Here is a 19,142-nt window from a genome sequence, read left to right as displayed (position 1 = left end):
TATCTCAATCATACTCATAAAATATTAATTTATATAATAACATAAAAACGTAAACCGGTTATGTGATTAATCATTAATTAATGTAAATGGAAAGATAGTGACAAGAAATAAAAAAAAAAGAGGTCATATTCTGGCAGAAGGCACGTTGCAGCAGGCGAGGGCTGTAATTTTAATTTTAATTTGGAAAAATCAAAATGTCATTCGCGGTTTTTGTTCGTGTTGAGAATTGAGATTGGGCGAAGAGAGGGGTTTTTGGACATTTCAAATTCTCAAAAGGACAGCAAAAAAGGAGGGGGTCAGAGAAAATTTCAAAGAAGACTCCATCAACGCTGGTTTTGGAGGGAGGGAGTAGCTCTACCTGCGAACTGCCACTGCCTTTTCCGCCATGTGAGAAACCTTTCATTTCCTTTTAAATCTCTCTCTTCTTCTTCCTTCGTCTCGGTTCTGCAAAATGTCGTCGTCAACCAGCATTTCTAGGTCCCAACGATCCTCTAACATCTCGCCATTCCGCTCGCGGAAGTCTCCGGCGGCTTCGCCGGCGCCCAGACCGACCGGACGCCCTACCACTCCGTCCTCCAGTGCCTCCTCGAGGCCTCCGTCGAAGCTTTCGGTTTCTCCGGTGACATCTGCTAGCCGTACACCGAGCCCTCCCACTCCCACTATTGACCTCCCCGATGTTATCAAGGCCAAAGAAAATGTGACGGTCACGGTTAGGTTCAGGCCTTTAAGGTATTGCTTGCTGTTATTTTTAACTGATTTGGAAAAAAAAATGGTGGACCGACTTTGGCGGAAACTTGTTAGTTGGTCATCTTCGAGCTGATGATGACACTCGGAAGCTTACTCTCTCTCTTTTGCCTTTCGGTTCCACTTTGAGCAGTGTCAGAGAGCTCAATAAAGGGGATGAGATAGCTTGGTATGCTGACGGGGAATACACAGTGAAGAACGAATATAATTCATCCGTTGCTTATGGGTTTGGTTCGTTTTACTTCCCTCCTTTGCACTTTCTTTAATATTCGGCTACGTTTTGATTGAATTGGATATAATCAAGATGTTCTGAATCTTGAATTTATTTTTGTCCTGAATGGATCCCGAAAGATTTTACAGTAAAAAGTTGATAATAAAGTCAGGTTTATTATCTTTTAATGGTTATTTTCTTGCGTGTTGCAGATAGAGTTTTTGGTCCAGCTACAACGACACGTCATGTATACGATGTCGCTGCTCACCATGTTGTTGCCGGTGCGATGAACGGAATTAACGGTAAATATTCATAACTTTTATATCTGAAAACAATAAGCTGCATGCTCATAGCATACCGGTGTAAGTTTTCAACATGGTACTCGAAATGATGATGTTCACTATTCTGCGGAAACAAGCAAATTTAATGGCTTTGCTGATTTGGTCTCTCAGTCGCATCCTATACTATTTGTTCGAGATTTTTCATTCAGTAGGATGTTTTGTTATTACATGAAGTAAATTTTTGTGAAAAAGATTGAATATTATTGATGCTTAGAAAAACTGGTTCGCCTATGGCCTAATGGGCTATCCATACTCTGTTGCTGCTTTATTTTTTTCATCTGATGTGCTGCTAGCATTAATCATTACTATATTTCTTGAGCAATGCACTGGTAGAATCATTTTACCCAGTAAAGGGTGATTGAACTTCTAGAGCGGATGCTACTTGTATTGCGCATGGGTCCATTTAATGGTTCAAGTTTAATTCCTAATCCAAGAAACTAGTGATCACAAGTGATTAGCAGTTTTTTGAATCAGAGGTGTAATGTTATGTCTCTTAATGCGTTTCTTTTGAGATTACTGGAAATTGATTCTGCAGGTACTGTTTTTGCATATGGTGTTACTAGTAGTGGGAAGACTCATACCATGCATGTAAGTAACCGAACTTTACCATATCCTCCTCAAAGTATAACCTGTATCTTTTACCGTTGTTAATTCTCTAACCCATCATTTTAACTTAGTTTCACCCTGCTTTAAGTCAGACAAGTCCTTCAATTGGTTCCACATATACAAGGAGGGTGTATGAGGAAATGATAGTGTGAGGGGGAGTTAATTATGTGGGGGAATATTTTTTACTGGAAAGTGGGTGGGTCCTGCAGGAGCAATTATCTGTGTAAATAGGAGAATAGTAAGCGTTGGACTCAGTTATTTTGGTATTTTGTGGACAGTCTAGACCTCTGGAAAATCTAGAACCTTTGTAAATCTTTTTCTTCTATTCACTAAGTGCTAAATGGAAGGAAACTCTCTCCAGTTGTATTATCAGCTACGTGCTCAAGCATTTCATGCAACAAAGAATCTTTGACGAAGTATAATTTCAATTTCTTCTCATGTTCAGGGAGAACAAAAGTCACCTGGAGTTATCCCACTGGCAGTAAAGGATGTATTTGGGATTATACAAGAGGTAATGCAGTAAGCTCTCTGTTAAATGTGGGCATCACTATATAATGTTGTTTTTAACCTCTTTACAAATATGTGGGTGAACTTTGACAACCATGTTGACTAACGCTGTAGACACCCGAGCGGCAATTTCTTCTTCGTGTTTCATATCTAGAGATCTATAACGAGGTTAGTCGTACAGCAAATTTGTTACTTTTGAATGTCATGTCATAATTTGTGAAACTTCTTTTCCATGACGCATCTAAATCCTTGCATAAAGAAAATCTGGCAAAGTATAAGTTTAAGTGACACATGGTTTCAAACATACGAGTTTTTTATGTAGTAGATGAAAGATAAATGTTCAGATATTGACAGCTGGGAATTACATTTCCCTGTTTTCTCACTTTAACTACTTATTTTTGCAGGTCATCAATGATTTACTTGATCCAACAGGTCAGAACCTACGAGTACGAGAGGATTCTCAGGTGCTTATATAAATTTGGAAACCTAAACATCAAATTGTTTATTGGTTCATCATTTTAGTTTAATGAGATAGTTACTTTAATTAATCAGCATTTACTGTTAATCTAACCAAGCTTGGGTGGATATCATTTCCTTGGTATTGGGGGCTGTTTCTATAACTGCTTCAATAACTGTACTCATTTAAATACTTTTGGCATAGTACTTGATTCTGAACCTATAGGGAACTTGGACTGTAGAAGTTCCCACCATTGTGATTGTTAAGATCCCAAGCATAATTGAATAAATTTGTCTTCCACGTGCATATGAGTAACTGTGGAAGGACATTAGGCAAAGACTCGTTCTTCTTAATCAAAAATCAAAACAAGCAATATCAATATGCATTCATACCTATGAATTATGGGTTGAAAATATGAATTATATAAATCAAGGAAATAAAGATATTCCCAAATGAGAGTTCTAAGTTTTCTATGGTGCTTATGGGTCCTATGAAATAGCAGACTCCTAATGCTTTACAATTTGAGTTTCTTAGAAAATTTGCTGTATTAGTTCAAGTACAATATAGTTAGCTGGAAAATTCCATCAAACTGAATGACGTCTTACAAGTTACAATCCTTGATTTATACGGTTTTAAATATATAGTTTATTTTGGGATCTTGTCTTGAATTTATAGTCTTTAATGCTTATTCATAGCTTATCAAAAAAAATTCTTATCCATAGGGAACTTATGTTGAGGGCATCAAAGAAGAAGTTGTTTTGTCCCCCGCTCATGCTCTTTCCTTGATAGCATCTGGAGAAGGTTGGCATATTATAAAGCTACTTTTAGTATTTGGTCCATTGAATTTGTATAAATTTTCTTCCTAGTTTCCTTGGTGTACGTTCTGGTGTTGTCATCTTTTAGCAGGAGATTTTATTTTGTAAAATGTTGCAAAAATTTTCTCCTACCTTGATATCAATGTATCTTGGTTGGCATATCCTTATGTTTAATCCTCTTGATCTATCTTTTAGTGGCTGACCTACTCAAAGAATTTCCTTATTTTATTTTTTCTATACAGAGCATCGGCATGTGGGATCTAATAACTTCAATCTACTTAGCAGCCGGAGTCACACTATATTCACTTTGGTAAAATTTCTTATTCCCTAGTTGACTTATGAGGCCATGTTGATTAGTTTTAGAATATTGTGTGGAAGTCAAACCTGACCAATTTGAAGAGTAAGTAATTAGCATCTAGTACCACTGCTGCACTTCAGGTTCTTCCATTCCCCTAGGAACTCGAATAAAAAATATATGGGAAAAGAAAGACGTCATACGCTAGTTATTTGCTTGTTCAAAGGGTGAAGATGCAGTAGATGAAACTTGAATGTTGCTGTTCTATAATTTGTCACGTTTTCCTTTTTCTTTCCTTACCTATTTGAGAGCTGTATGTTGATTAATCTTTGCCCGTGAAACATTATGGTTGTGGTACTCTAATATTTGGTGGATTTTTTGTTGGGGGGGAGTCTATTATAAATAAGCTAACTTGTTCTTGGTCCCAGCCTGAATTTGCCTATAAATCAACATGTGTGGTGGAAGTTGCTCATGTTGACCCAAACCATGCCATAACATGAGAAAAATGACACTATCAGTACCCCTGATTTTTTTATTTTTTTAATTTTAACTTTTTTTTTTTGGGATAGGAAACAAAAGATGTATTGAAAACAAGAAAGTTACAACTAATGAGCAGGGGGAAGAGAGAACCTTCTTGGCTCTCCCTAAATAACTAACGTAGGGTAGCCTTCAAATCTTGGATAATCACGACTACACTACAATTAAAAAAAGGTTTTTATGGTTTAAACTTGTATTGTTTTCTGCTGATTATAGTTGGCAAGATGTGATAAAATTTTTAAAGGTGGGTGGAAGTACGCAATTATATTACTTTTGCTATATTATGGGATTGGTTGGGATCTACATAATTTTATAAATGCATAGAGAATAGAGATCACGAAAGATAAAACTCTAAAGACCATATGGACCATTTTTAGGTATCCATTACTTTTACATTGGAATGATGGTATTTTTATACTGTGCTTATAAATTGGGGAAGTTTTTTTCTAACCATCTTGTTCCCAGAATTTCTATGTTAGATGTTTGCCAATGGATGCGTTGCCTTTGATTTGCAATGGCAGCTAGCAATTTATGTTTTGTTTGCTGATGGTCTGCCTTTAACTAAAAGATTTAGTTATTGAATCTAACTTCTCCTTTTCCCCTCAATAATTAGACCGTTGAAAGTAGTCCACATGGGGAGCATCATGGTGAAGAAGATGTAATATTGTCTCAATTGGTAAGAATATGGTTTCTTACTGATATTTTTAGTCAATCCAGCCCTTTTAGGCTAATAATTCATTTCTAATCTTGTTTACTTCTTTGCTACGTTTTAGTGGTGATCCTAATAGAATTCAAATGCTTGCTGTAGCACTTAATTGATCTTGCAGGATCTGAAAGTTCAAAAACAGAAACAACTGGTCTGCGGAGGAAAGAGGGTTCGTACATCAACAAGAGCTTACTTACTCTGGGCACTGTAAGATGTTACTCCTTTTTTCGTGTATATATTAGCCTATTTTGCTTGATGCTTGCTTCATTATTCGTCCATTGAGAGTCAAATGATTGAACGTAAACCATCATGGGATGACCCAAGTGGTCAATGAGGGCCAATGTAAATAGCCAAGGACTTAGAGGGAATGAGTTCAAACCATAGTGGCCACCTACCTAGGATTTAATATCCTACGAGTTTTCTTGTCAACCAAATGTAGTAGGGTCAAGCGGTTGGCCCATGAATAGTCGAGGTGTGCGCAAGCTGGCCCGGACACACGGATATAAAAAAAAAATGATTGAAAGTAAAAGACTTTTGAAGTTCGTCTTGAACGCAAAAATTTCTCCTTAAAATTTTCCTGTGCAATATAATTTTATTATCAACGAAGATATTTTTCAGTTCTGATGGATATCATCCCATCTTCCTTTAATTAAAGGATTTTTTTTTAAATGAGAAAACTTTATTAAACTAATGAAATATACTGAAAAATGGAGGAAAGTATCAGCCAGAGGTGCTAAAGGAAATTATAGAAACGCCATCTTATAGCACAGATATTGAAGAAGAGCTTATCTGAAAGGATTTTGTTTCTTTTTTTTTTTTGAACAAGATACAAACTTCTCATTGAAATAATGAAAAGGAACAATGATGTTTAAAGATACAAACTCTTGAAAGAGTGAAAGAAAGAAAGCAGAAAACATAAAACACAAAAACTTAACAAGATACAGGATTTTGTTTCTTATTAAACACAATGAAGTGCTTTTCTGAAAGAGAGAGACTCAGTCTCATCCAAGTTATCCTCTCAAGTATGCCTTTCTACAAATTTTCTCTTCTTAAAAGTTCCTTAGATGATTAAGGAGTAGGATAAAATTTTCGGGATTGTGGGACCTTGGCATTGGTAGTTTGGATGAGCAAAATACTAATCTGCTTGCCAAATGGTTATCGTATGCTCAGTTGGAGATTGGCCCATGGGTCGCTTAGGAATGCCCTTGGGAGGCAACTCGAATAACTTGGAATCATGTTAGGCAAAGAATTTATATAAGACTTTAAAAATGAAAAAAAAAACTATTTTCTCAAAGAGAAGTCGGCTCACAATCCTACAATCCGTGCTCACAAATATGTCTCTTAATTGATAAAATTCTTATCAGGGATTTTCTGTGGGCTTACGATGGTTTAGATTTTGGTTATCTCTCTTGATTGGTTTGAAGGGGTCTCTAATAAAAAAATGTAGGGGGTTAATGGTGTTGAGTCTGTTGACATTCTTAAATGGAGGAACACAGCTTTGACGTCCAAGTGGGCTGTGAAGATTTCCTATTGAAAGGGGATGCATATAGTCATCGCCCACAGTAGTTTTTGTTTCTTCTAAAATAGTACAACCACGTATTAATGTTTCAAAAAATTCCAGGTGATTTCCAAGTTAACTGATGAAAAGGCAACTCACATTCCATATCGAGATTCAAAACTTACTCGGTTGCTGCAGTCATCTCTAAGCGGCCATGGAAGGATTTCTGTACGTCAGTGTAGTTATTTAATAAACTGAATACTTGTGAAAACTTGTCTGCTAATGCTTACAGTCATGTATAATAGTTACACTATTTATTATATATTTCCCGATTGTTTTGTTTTATGATCTTTTCTCAGCTCATTTGCACTGTGACCCCTGCCTCTAGCAATAGCGAGGAGACACACAACACCTTAAAGTTTGCGCATCGAAGCAAGCGTGTTGAAATAAAAGCTTCTCAAAATAAGGCAAGTTTTGTATTGTCTTGATGATAAATCTATTTTGAGTCTGGAAAATTATTCAAGTGGAAATGAAAGATTACAACTTATCTGATTAATATATGAACAGGATATTCAGTCTGTAGACTTCCAAATTGATGTTTACTCGTATCTATAGACATTTATAGAAAAGTTCATGTATTAACTATGTGATTTATCAGATCATAGATGAAAAATCTCTCATTAAAAAGTATCAGAAGGAAATTTCCAGTTTAAAGCAGGAGCTTCAGCTACTAAAGCGTGGCATAATGGAGAACCCTAGTACAACATTGTCTACACAAGAAGATTTGGTCAATTTGAAGCTTCAGGTATGTTGATGAAACCTAGCATCTAAGATGTAGTACCCCTAGAATACTCAACAGAAGTATTTACTATTATGAAAAAGTCTTGCAAATACAAGAGACTATCCCTCTATTTATAGAAGATATTGGCCACTAGGTAAAGCAGTTACCCACAAAATAACCAACTAACAAACTACCAGAACCAGAACCAACTAAAAACTAAACAATTAACAAACCCAAATTCAAATTACAAAATTATCTCTAATCCTACTCCATCATTTGTGCTGTCTGTGAGAACGGTGACGTATTAAGCATTGTTCTTACTGAAAAATTTCCAATAATCACAATAGATCCTTGAAAACACTCTAGGACAAAGAACTTGCAAAAACAAGTTAGCACTCCAACGATCTAGTGAGTCTCTGTGCTAAGTAAATAATAAGAATTCAAATCAATTAGTTTTTGCGTGCCAGACTCATTTGTTTCTATGGTATTTACAAGAGATGGGGAAAAGTAACCGTTTAGAAATATGGCTCTCCATTTGAATAAACGGTTCTAGTTCCGCAAAAGTAGGAAACTTGCGTGCTTAGTGGGGGAACGGTTGGCCTGCCACGTGGGTAGTAACAAAACCGTTTGGCTTGGTACCTAGTTCGGTTGTGGTCCGAACTGGTTCCCTTTGCTCTCACTGGATATTTTTACCTGTAATTAATTTGAAGTAGTGAGGTATCTTAAGATTCGAAGGTTAAAATATTCAGATAAGTTTTGTTTCCGGTAAGCTAGATCTGAATATTTTTCTTATCAGTTTTTATAAATAAAGAATGCCTTGAGGAATGAAAAGGTCTAAAAATGGGGCCATCGCAGGACTGAACCTAAAAATTGAATATTTTAATAATTTTATGGCCTCGTTCTTTGTAGACCTTCTTATGTTCCTCCTAGCTTTAGTTTTGAATGTTGGGAGGAGTTGAGTTTTCTTTTTCCTGCAGCCACATGTTTGTGGTCTTATTTCTTCATCAAATGCCTTCATTTTGCCATACGTTGCTGCAATTTTTTTCCCTTTTAGAAAATTTTCTTAATAAGTATTATTGTTTGATGTGATGTCAAGCTGGAAGCTGATCAGGTTAAATTACAATCGAGATTGGAAGAAGAGGAAGAAGCAAAAGCTGCTTTGATGGGAAGAATTCAAAGGTTGACAAAACTAATCCTAGTTTCTACTAAAAATGCCTTGCCATCTAGTGTTGCTGAAAAGCCAGGGCAAAGAAGGAGGCATTCTTTTGGTGAAGATGAGGTCTGTATTGAGCTTTTTAATTCAGTCTTTAGGATAAGTACCTGGTATGAACTTCCCATTGCATTTCGTCTTTTAGGCTTTATAATAATTTCTTCTACTATGGAAATTATTCATACTACTTCTGAATTTGGAAGTTAAGCTATATATTCCTTATTAAACTTTCTTATTACTGATAAATTTATTAATTAATTACTATTATTATTACTTTGCAGCTGGCATATTTGCCTGATAGGAAACGAGACTACCTGAATGATGATGATGGTGGGAGTTGTGCTTCCGGGGTTTCATTAGATGGAAGGGATGATGTTTTAAATCTAGATGATTTGGTCAAAGATATAAAAATTAACAAAAAACGTGGAATGCTTGGCTGGTTCAAACTCAGAGTAATGTTTTCATCTTTTATTTTTACTCCTTTTAACCATCTTCTGTTTATTGGTAAAACTTAAAACGATCAGATTCAGAATACAAGTTCATTGGCCTGTCGTATGTATACTTAAGTTTAAATAAACTATTATTTTGTGGCTTCAAATACTAACTCCTTTTAACCACTGGCACGAGATGTAATATTATGCCCCAAGTCCTGTAGCAATTCGCGATGGAACTTGGAAGTTGCTAAATGATGTGTAGTTCTTGACACTTTATAATTGTATGAAGGCATTTTCTTAATATTGGAAACATTATGATTTGATGTCTAGGTTTATCTACTATATAGGATTGATCTTGTAATTATTCTCTTGACATGAAGGGTTAGCAGCACTGCTTCTGATACTTTTGCCCTTTTATCAATATTCTATTGTATGTACTCTAACATTCCACTATGTTGGTGGAGTGCTTTTTATCCATAGATAGGGAGAGTGAGATGTATTTTCAGTTTTCTATCAGTAGAACCACCCCTGGTTGGCCATCCTTGGTTGGCCCTTGGCCTAGGAAGTAGGAGCAAAGGGCAACATGTAAACTTAGATGTTTATAACTCACTGTCAAAATCGTGGTTGCCACTTATTTAGGATATTAAATATATTTTGAGTTCCTTGATTTGACGCCAAATGTTGTATGTTGTGATTTGAGGTTTTTTCTTCATTAAGTTTTCAGTTTTATATTTTTTAAGTTTCTTTCTTTAAAGGTTAGATTTAATTTTATGTTATTTTTCTTTTATTTTCAGTTTTATGACTAGTAAGTTTTTATGTTTTAAATGTTTTAAGTTATATGTTGGTTACAAAATAGGTCCTAAGTATTAAACCTATATAAAGGTGAAGTTCCATGAGAAGTTTGTATTACCAAAATATTTCTAACATATATTTGGGACCACCACAATATTTTTACCTTTCACATATTTGGTACAACCATATTTTGTACCACATTTCTTGTATCACCAACCTTTGCACTCCTTCATTTGTTTATTCACAATTTTGAATCACTTCAATTTGAAGTTGATTTCTCATCCATTGTTTTCTACTCTTTCACATTTCATATTTCCTTATTGTTCATCAAACATTGAGAATTATACTATTTCTTCCGCAATATTATCTTTTATCACTTTCATCTTCTCAACATTGTAGAATCATGTAGGTCTCTAGGTATATAGAAGCAAAGCTCCGACTCCCGGTTATAGAAAAATAAAGAAAGAAACTTTAGTTCATATATTTTACTTGGAATTTTATTGTCTGACTTTTCTTGTTTAGTGTCAAGGAAACTATTCCTAATACCAGTAGAGAACTTAAAAGCCTATGTTTACTGTGCAGAAGCCCGAGAAAACTATTGATACTGAGAGTTCAACTGGTGAATCACCTGCATCTCGTTCAAAAGTTTCTCAAAATCGGATGATACCTGATGAATTGAAGAATGGGAGGAAATCAATTTGCAGAAAGGGAGATAATTCTTCTATTATTTACTCATCTCAAGAGAGAACCCAAGCAGGTGACTTATTTGGTGCAACTATGGATGGTCACCGTCTGCCTCCGGTGAGAAATTTACTGCATGCATGATGATATTGAATGAATATTACATTTGTTGAAGAAAAAAGGATTTACAAAGTTCTGGAGACCAATGAATTCTGTAATAAGAAAGGAGGTAAAGGAATCAAAATGTTTAATAATATTACATGAACGAGATGCCAGAACAGAATATGCAGTCCTATTTCTCGTCAATCTAGGAAGTTGGTAGAACTCTCCCTTACACAATGGGTAAGGACTTTATTCAGAAGAATGTATTTTTTCCAAATACAAAACTTTGAGAGGTTGGGTTTTTTCCCAATAATTTCCTTGTTCTTTTCTTACCTGGCCTTATAATAATCTGCAGTGACCAAGTTAGTTTCTCTCACTATCCTCCCCTTAATTCCTAATTCAATAGTATCAAAGGCATCATATCCCTATTACTGGATTGCTAGGATCGTCCCTAAAATGTTTACCTTTACTGTCTGAGTTGGTTTGAAGAAGCTTTAGTTAACCCTTTTCTTCCTTGAATTATTGAATTAATGTCTCGATGTCTTTTTGTTATGCGTATGAAGCTGCATCTCTGAAGGAGTATATTTACTAATTTTCAAGTTCCAGCTCTTTTCTATGAAGACCTGATTACAATTTGCAATTATTTTGGATATATACATATATAGGTGCATAGATTGCAAATTTTGTAGACAGGGATTGCTACTTTCATGTGGATATTATAGAATTAGGAAATTGGTTGAATCCCATTGATGTATTAAAGAACCTTCAAATGATTGGTTGTGGTACATGTAGATGTTAGAATTACAAGAACTATAGGTGCTCAGTTTGACCCTTTCTTCCAAGTCTAGCTGATGAAACTTTTCTTTTCCTAGGTAGTACCCCTTGGAATTGCTTATTTATCCCTAGCCTTCTCCCAAGCGAGTGCTTTTTCTATTTAGGGAAGAAGTTGAAACCACTCTTGCTAATTGGAATGGAGTGTAATCGCTCATATAACTTTTATTCCTTCTCCTTGGGTTGATTATTTCCTTCCCAAAAGAAACCAAGATAATGTATCCACCAGTTCGCTAATGCTATGTAGCAATACTCTGTTGTCTTATTTTGCTACATCATTGGAATAATCTTTTTCTGCTGGATAGATACTCTCAAATCATCTGGTTGTGTAATAAATTCTAGGTGGTTCTTTTCAATTGGGTTGCTTTTGTTACAAGTACTGTGTTATACATTGTGATCCGAAACAATATTTGCAACATGTTCATTTCTTTTTTTTTTTCCAGAGTGGAACTACTCTTACTGACCAGATGGATCTTCTCTGTGAGCAAGTCAAAATGCTGGCTGGGGAGGTTGCCTTGTGTACTAGTTCACTGAAGAGACTGTCAGAGCAAGCAGCCAGGAACCCTGAAGATTCCCAGATTAAGGTTTGCTATTATTTTTAGGCCACGATAACAGTTGAAGTAACTCCAGGAATGTCCTAAACATTGTTATGGATTATGTAGGCACACGTGCAGAAGTTGAAGGATGAAATTAGTGAAAAGAAGCGTCAAATACATGTTTTGGAGCAACGTATGGTTGGATCAGTTGAATTGTCTCCACAGATGTCAAGTGGCATTGAATTGAGTCAGGTAATCGTATCACTCAGAGATCCCATCATAATTTAATTTTAACCAGAAGGTGGTCCCCTTTAACATGCACATATTCCACACAGGGAATGATACACAAAATTTATTGTGTTGTGTTTTTATTTTCTTCCAAGGTATTTCTCTCTAAAGGGCTTCTTTTACTTTGATGTAGGCTTTATCAAAGCTCACTACGCAACTCAATGAAAAGATTTTTGAACTTGAGGTTAGTCATATTCCTACACACACACAGATGGTGTCTAAATATCAAATCATTTTTTCTTTTAAAAAATACTGAGTCGCCTTTTCTTTGTGGACCCAATATTGAAGATTAAATCGGCAGACAATAGGATACTTCAGGAGCAACTGCAAGTGAAGGTAATATTTCTAAGCCCTCATCAATTATTCATTTTTATTTGATTTTTGATTTTCTATCTCTTGTAGACAGCAGAAAATGCAGAGTTGCAAGACACTATTCTTTTGCTAAGGCAGCAACAAGAGTCGTCATCCCAGAAACACTTGAGAAATTATAGCAAAAATGAAGACGAAAATGCTTCTCGGAATCTTGCACATCCAAACTACTCTATACGGACAAAGATCGTAGAACAGAATAAATTAAGTTCATGGGAGGATAAATATCCTGAAGAAAACACCCCGAAAAGTGTCATGAGCTTGAATAGAGTTTTTACCCAGGACGACACTAAAGATTGCAACAGTGACAATTTTTGTCATTCTCAAGTTATGCAGGTTACAAAAATGTTTATTAGAAGATTGACAAATTAAAATACATTTCATTTGATAGATTTTGCTCCTGATGTACTTTCTTCTGTTTCTGTTGCTACAAAAATGTTTATTACTTCGATGTAGGCTGCGATAGAAAATTTGAAGCAAGAGAATGTGAGACTGGTTGAAGAAAAGGATGGCCTTGAGATTCAGAGTCGTAAACTTGCAGAAGAAGCTTCATACGCGAAGGAGTTAGCTTCAGCTGCCGCAGTTGAGCTCCAAAACTTAGCTGAAGAAGTTACCAAACTCTCTTATGAAAATGCCAAACTTGTTGGTGACCTTGCAAATGCTAAGGATAGTTACTGCAGATCCTGCTGTGCTCAAAAGTCCTATGATTCAAAGCACCATCTTGGTAATGCTAGATATCAAAGAGAAGCTGCTCTCGAAAAGGCACTATTTGACAGAGATCAAAGAGAAGCTGAGCTATATCGAAGACTCGAAGAGGCAAAGCGCCATGAAGAAGATATAGAAAACGAACTAGCAAATATGTGGGTGCTATTTGCTAAAATGAGGAAGTCTGAACTTAATATTGAGGACATGTCATTTGAGGGAGTTCGTCCATCCTTTATTTTACAAAACCGCGCTAAAAATGGATGTATGCCATCTAATATTCCCTCTGATAGATTGTCTGAAGAAGATGCTAGATGCATAGATGAAATGAGAGCTGGATATCAGAAAGAGAGGATCAGATGTAGAGATCTCCAAAGCTTTGGTTCCCAAATGAAGGTATGATTCTCATTCAAACAAGATCTTTGATATTGTATGATGCATTTTTACATGTGAAAAATGGTAAAAAGTAATCTTCTTATAAGCTTTCACATAAGTTGGGACTGAATGAATATTTAGTCTGTATTATCAAATGATTCAAATCTCTTCATTCTTCGTGGTTCTACAAATGTGGTCTGAATCTGACTGATAGAACTTTTACAAATGTGGATATGCTGTGTGCCTTGACAATGGCCTCCTTTTTAAGAATTAGAAATTAAAACACAGAAATAAGACTTGTTTGGGATAGAGCCCATTCTAAAAGTTTCCTACAATAAAAGCTCGATACCTTCAATTGGTGATTGAATTTACTTTTTGATGAATACAAATGCCTAATTTAATTCAGTAAAAATTTAAAAAACAAATAAATAATAACGAGAAATGATCATCAGAATTTAGAACTCAAATTAATTCAGGATTAACTACTGCTTTTGAAGTTTAAAAAGGAAAGAAGTTTTGAGTTTACGAGAATTTGTAGGACTACATTTTGTTTTTGCTTTTGTTTCTGTTTAATGTAAAACCATCAATTGATTAAAATTAATCTCTATATTTAGTTTGATGTCTTAATCAATTTCTATATTTAGTTTGACGGCTAAAACTCGACGGCTAAAGCGTCTTCTTATTAAGAAGTTCTCTCTTCAAACTCCTACTGTCGTTACTTATTGAGAAGTTCTCTCTTACTTCTACTCGTTGAATTAAAAAAAAAAAAATTGATCCCTAATTTTTATTTTTAATAAAAATAATTTAAACTTGTATCTTAATGCTTTCTCCAATTAAAAATGAGACAACTGTGGAGAGCTTAATTTCTCGTTCATTTATGGTCATTATTGAAAAGATGAACATTGATGGTGAGAAAAATATCAAGGCTTCAATTTCATCAATGTTGATGGATATTATTAGAAAGTTCGTTAACAAATATTTAAACTAGTTATGTTGAGGAAGTTATAAATTCTGTCATATTTGTGAATTGAGGTCGTTTTGTTAATATATATTTTTAGTATTTTATCGAAAGTTCTACAATATATAATGATGTCAAACTTTTCAATTAATAAAAACATGGATAAATAACAACGTACAAATGGCATCATAATACCAGTCTCAATTTTTTAGTGTGCAATTGAGAACATTTGTACAAGACTTTCTTTCATGATCTCATTTGTATTCTATAACTAGCCTCGTGTATTCTATTATAACTAGCCTATTGACTTCATCAACCTATCACATTGTAAAGGGGAGAAAACGACCACGTATACTTGTAAACTAACAACGGAATATACAAGTTTTCGAGTTTGAGTTTCTGACATTCTAACTATTTTAAGCTCTCCTGAAGATCTTGGAGGCGTACTCACGATAATGCCCTGTAAGGATACTAAAAGGGCCTTCTTCCGATTGACAAAGTCCTTGCTCAAAGCCCTGATCTTCCCTGAAAGTAAAGAGGCAGCCAGAGAAAAGCTTGTGAGAAGGATATATCCGCGTAGCAACATAACCAGCAAAACAGGAGACGAGAATAGTATAGTCTACTTTCTAAATTTACTGCATTTGGTAGAAACCCATCCGATCTGTTGCTTCTCGTTGTCATAGATCACCATTTTATCTTGCAGAGAGATGTCTGAATGAGAAATCGGGTCAGCCAGTATAACAAGAAGGCAACTAAAGACACAATTTAGTCGGGTCAATCGGGTCAGAGAGATGTTTGATAACGATTTCATTTTAGTTTTCTATTTTCAGAAAATCATGCTTGCTTACTCATACTTCTTTGGTATCTTTTCATTTTTCTTGAAGACACAATTTAGTTGTTAGTATGATTCAAAAACAAAACCAAGTTTTTAAAAACTATTTCTTATTTTAGTTTTTAAAAGTACGATAACATAACAAAGAAATTCATATGCATACGTGGAAGTATGTTTATAAACTTCATTTTCAAAAATCAGAAATTTAAAACCAAATGGTTATCAACCAGGATTTAAACAGAGAGGCTTTGCACGAATGTTGCTTACCACCAATAACGTTGAGATCCCCTAGTCCTACTTCAGTGCCATTCAGAATCCCAAAGCAAACATTCCCATATTTCTGAAGGACAACATGTTAGGAACTTAATTTGTAACCCAAAAACCTAAATAATCCAAGGTTGTGTTGAATACTCACAGTTATGATGAGATAAGTTTCTGGAGGCAGTAGAATTTGAGAATTCTTAGAATTTGTAAAGCTCAATGCCAAGGGCTTGAAGTAGTTCTTTACATCAAGCAACGACTCGAAAGGGTGCGTGCCTCTCCAGCATATCGGAAGAGATTCGTCCTCCGGTGCATCTTTCAGTGGCTTTCCTCTCAAATCCTCCCTCACCTGAGGTAACAGATCTCGTATTACAATTTCACAAGTAAATGTTGCTAAAGGAAACAGTTCCTCGTCTCTACTTTACCATAGCAAGAATGCGGTCATAAACTTGAGAGCTGAAGTACGTGTAAGAGCTCCCACTGTCAAAAACTACCGTAAGATCCTCGATACCCACAGCTTTTCCACCAAAATAGACTTCTGCAGGTCCGGAAGAGTAGTAATTTCTGAGATGAGATTAGTTATCGTACAATCTTCAGTCACATGGGTTCAAGAAAGATAACATGGTAATAGAGGGCTACTCACCCTATGGATTCATAGGACATACTTGTCCATGCTACTCCTGAAGAAGGAATGAGTTCATCTCCAAAAAATATAAATCCACCCTGTTCACTTAGACAATGACCTAGGACGTTTCGCACTACGCCCATTTTACTAAGTTGCGAGATAATGCTAACTTCGCCATTGCCAAGGCCAAGAACTCCAGATGTAGGAGGAGGTGAGTGTGGAAGAGAATATTTATGATCATATCCACATCTGCAGATAGAATGATAATAAGATATGTCAAATTAATAAGATGGAAACTAAATCAGTTTTACTATATGGCTCACATATGTCCTCGGGTAAAGCCACGTCAAAAAACTATCTACTTATGAAGCAAAATGGACCTCTGGGAATTACAAGGATGATAATAGGATATCATGATATCTGTATCCATACAACTCACCCAAATGTTATACGAGGAGCAGCAAGAGAACCATTGGTGAGTTTCAAGGGGACCTGGTCATTGACCAACACACCCAGCGACGATCCATAGTCAGCATACTCGATTTCGTACTCACACTGTTCATCTGCGGACTCACATTGGTGGTTGGTTGTGGGGCGGAGCGATGCACACAGTGGTTCAAAACAATTCAAAGCATTATTGTCGGGTTTATATAACTGCTCCCGAGGCTGCAGATGCATGTAAAATTGATAAGAACAGTAGAGATAAGAGAATAAACATCAAGTTGGCTATTGTTATAATCTGACCCGCTAACCTTTGTGCAACCTGTACAAGGGGCATCACATTGAACCCAGGTGAGGTCACTTCCAGAGTCAATATCAAATTCGAAAGCCTCAGTTCCTTTGCCAATGTTGATAGAGACAGAGTAATACCTACAGATATAGAAAAATATTAACAGTAAATTCATGCTTAAGGTAAGCTTTCTATGAATATAATATATGCGATGACTAAGGGGAAGAGCAGTCGAATAAATGATAAATAAACAAATAAATAGACAGAGAATCAGAGAATTCATGAACAAACTGAATTCATAACATTTTGAAACAGCTGAGAAGAAAAGCACACCGTTAGAAAACTTTCTTGTAGCGAAATTTTCAAATTTCAAAATGGATGGGAAATGAATGCGAAACATTATATTATCTGTTGAATAATCAATCCGATAATTAAATAAGATAGGATAAAAAACATTAAGAAATACTATAATCGTTGAATGAACATAGACTAAAGAGACATGGTAGAAACAAAACGAGTTGATTTCTGGACCTCACATAACTTCAATTGAATATAACGAGAGAAAATGAGCAAGGAAAACTCAAGGATCGGGGACTGGGCCGACAAACAACAGATTCGGGAATCGAATTAAAGAAGAAAAATCAGAGGCAAGTAGAACAAATTTCAAGATCGACGGAAAATCGACGCCGATAATAATACACGAAACAATATTACCAAAAAGAGAAAAAAAATCAATGATCTTACTCCAACTCCGAGTGTATGCCTACTAGGGAAGCTACAATAAGCACAATAAAGCGGGAAAAATACACAAAAAAATAAATTAAGCCATTGAGAAAGCTTTTCAGGTCAATCCAGAATCCATAGTTGGCGACGATCAAATACATACCCAAGAGGATACACGTTTCCTTTGAGGGGAAACACGGCCGAGGAGAGGAGTCGATCAGATTTTCTCTTGCCGAGAGAAAGAATGTTGGTTGAGAAGCAGACAGCAAAAGTTGAAGATAGACCTAGAAGAAACAAGATTAAAGTAGTGGTTCTTGGCATTTTTCTACTTTTTTCCTCTTCGAATCCAAAGATTCCAGACCAGAAATGGAGCTCAAAAAGTTTGTCAAATCGCTCTATAGGATCTATCGTCCACCTTTTTTCGTTTTACCTCACTTTTTACTTCTCCCGAAGATAGAGACAGTCTTTTAATTCTTTTTTTTTTTTCCTTTTTTCTTTCCTAAAAAACCTGTCAATAAAATTAAACTTTAATTTATTTATTTATTACAAAATACCTATTATTTGGTATTTGAAGTTTGAACACTCTTGACTCACCGACACATTTGAAAATTAAAGCAAAACTCCAAAGTGCTTCAAAATTCGCCCACTTCAGGCCGACCACTATATAAATAAAGAGATTCCATATACCAGTCATGAGCGATAGTGAAATCTAGAATACCACGAGACATGATTGAAAAGCTTAGTTTGAAACGTTTAGGAGAAGAGTAGAACCAAGGGGTTGTGCGCCGTCCTCCCATCAATCTAATAATAGTGGACATTAATGCCAACAAACTTCCCCGTCCACATCTAGAAGAAAAAGAATCAAGATACAGTGAAAAGTTCACAGAATAAAAAATAATTTAAACCTAATTATATTTTTATTTTTATCCTTAAGATATTTGATGTCTTTAAAAATGCTTTCCAAATCAAATGTTATCAGCAAACATGTCTTTTGTTTTCATACTTAATTAAAATGACCGTGAACTGAACATTCAGTTTTTAATTTTATTTATTTATGAACAATCGAATTTTATAAATAAACCTCTTAATTGAAAGTCAATTAGATAAAAATACTAAACCATCAAAACGTGAAAAAAAAAAATCTAAAATTTCCTTGGAAATAGAATTTGTTTTGTTAATAATTAATATGATTTGG

At 35.3% G+C, this 19,142-nt stretch overlaps 2 protein-coding genes across 2 annotated transcripts; one reads left to right on the top strand and one right to left on the bottom strand.

The window, feature by feature from the left end:
- Nucleotides 1-234: 234 nt before the first annotated feature.
- LOC111011929 (P-loop containing nucleoside triphosphate hydrolases superfamily protein) lies at nt 235-13,990 on the top strand. Its single transcript, XM_022285923.2, has 23 exons — nt 235-729; nt 878-975; nt 1,168-1,257; nt 1,832-1,884; nt 2,348-2,413; nt 2,524-2,577; nt 2,814-2,873; nt 3,589-3,667; nt 3,924-3,991; nt 5,127-5,189; nt 5,322-5,426; nt 6,841-6,945; nt 7,077-7,184; nt 7,376-7,522; nt 8,595-8,777; nt 8,990-9,160; nt 10,517-10,735; nt 11,992-12,132; nt 12,211-12,336; nt 12,506-12,556; nt 12,661-12,708; nt 12,775-13,077; nt 13,198-13,990. The coding sequence occupies exons 1-23, from the start codon at nt 452-454 to the stop codon at nt 13,843-13,845; spliced, it is 3,264 nt and encodes a 1,087-aa protein (XP_022141615.1). The 5' UTR covers nt 235-451; the 3' UTR covers nt 13,846-13,990.
- A 915-nt stretch (nt 13,991-14,905) lies between these two features.
- On the bottom strand, nt 14,906-18,373 carry LOC111012010 (aspartic proteinase Asp1). Its single transcript, XM_022286029.2, has 9 exons — nt 18,111-18,373; nt 17,247-17,364; nt 16,934-17,160; nt 16,513-16,743; nt 16,295-16,433; nt 16,024-16,218; nt 15,876-15,948; nt 15,400-15,487; nt 14,906-15,301 (listed from the first exon to the last, which is right to left on the bottom strand). Exons 1-9 carry the CDS (start codon nt 18,266-18,268, stop codon nt 15,193-15,195), a joined length of 1,338 nt encoding a protein of 445 aa, XP_022141721.1. The 5' UTR covers nt 18,269-18,373; the 3' UTR covers nt 14,906-15,192.
- Between the last annotated feature and the right edge of the window lie 769 nt (nt 18,374-19,142).

Source organism: Momordica charantia (assembly GCF_013281855.1).
Source record: "Momordica charantia cultivar OHB3-1 chromosome 4 unlocalized genomic scaffold, Mcharantia_2.0 BLBB01000004.1, whole genome shotgun sequence".
Taxonomy (NCBI): Eukaryota; Viridiplantae; Streptophyta; class Magnoliopsida; order Cucurbitales; family Cucurbitaceae; genus Momordica; species Momordica charantia.
The sequence above is the reverse complement of the archived record's forward strand: the minus strand, read 5'-3'. Positions and strand labels throughout refer to the sequence as shown.

Excerpts from the sequence above, each read along its gene's own strand:
- LOC111012010 (XM_022286029.2), bottom strand. The coding sequence starts at position 18,268 with ATGCCAAGAACCACTACTTTAATCTTGTTTCTTCTAGGTCTATCTTCA. Across the intron at positions 15,488-15,875 it reads GGATCTCAACGTTATTGGTG|ACATCTCTCTGCAAGATAAA; the intron begins GTAAGCAACATT and ends TTTCTCATTCAG. Across the intron at positions 15,302-15,399 it reads AAATGCAGTAAATTTAGAAA|GGAAGATCAGGGCTTTGAGC; the intron begins GTAGACTATACT and ends CTTTACTTTCAG.
- LOC111011929 (XM_022285923.2), top strand. The coding sequence starts at position 452 with ATGTCGTCGTCAACCAGCATTTCTAGGTCCCAACGATCCTCTAACATC. Across the intron at positions 1,885-2,347 it reads GGAAGACTCATACCATGCAT|GGAGAACAAAAGTCACCTGG; the intron begins GTAAGTAACCGA and ends TCTCATGTTCAG. Across the intron at positions 12,337-12,505 it reads GTGGCATTGAATTGAGTCAG|GCTTTATCAAAGCTCACTAC; the intron begins GTAATCGTATCA and ends ACTTTGATGTAG.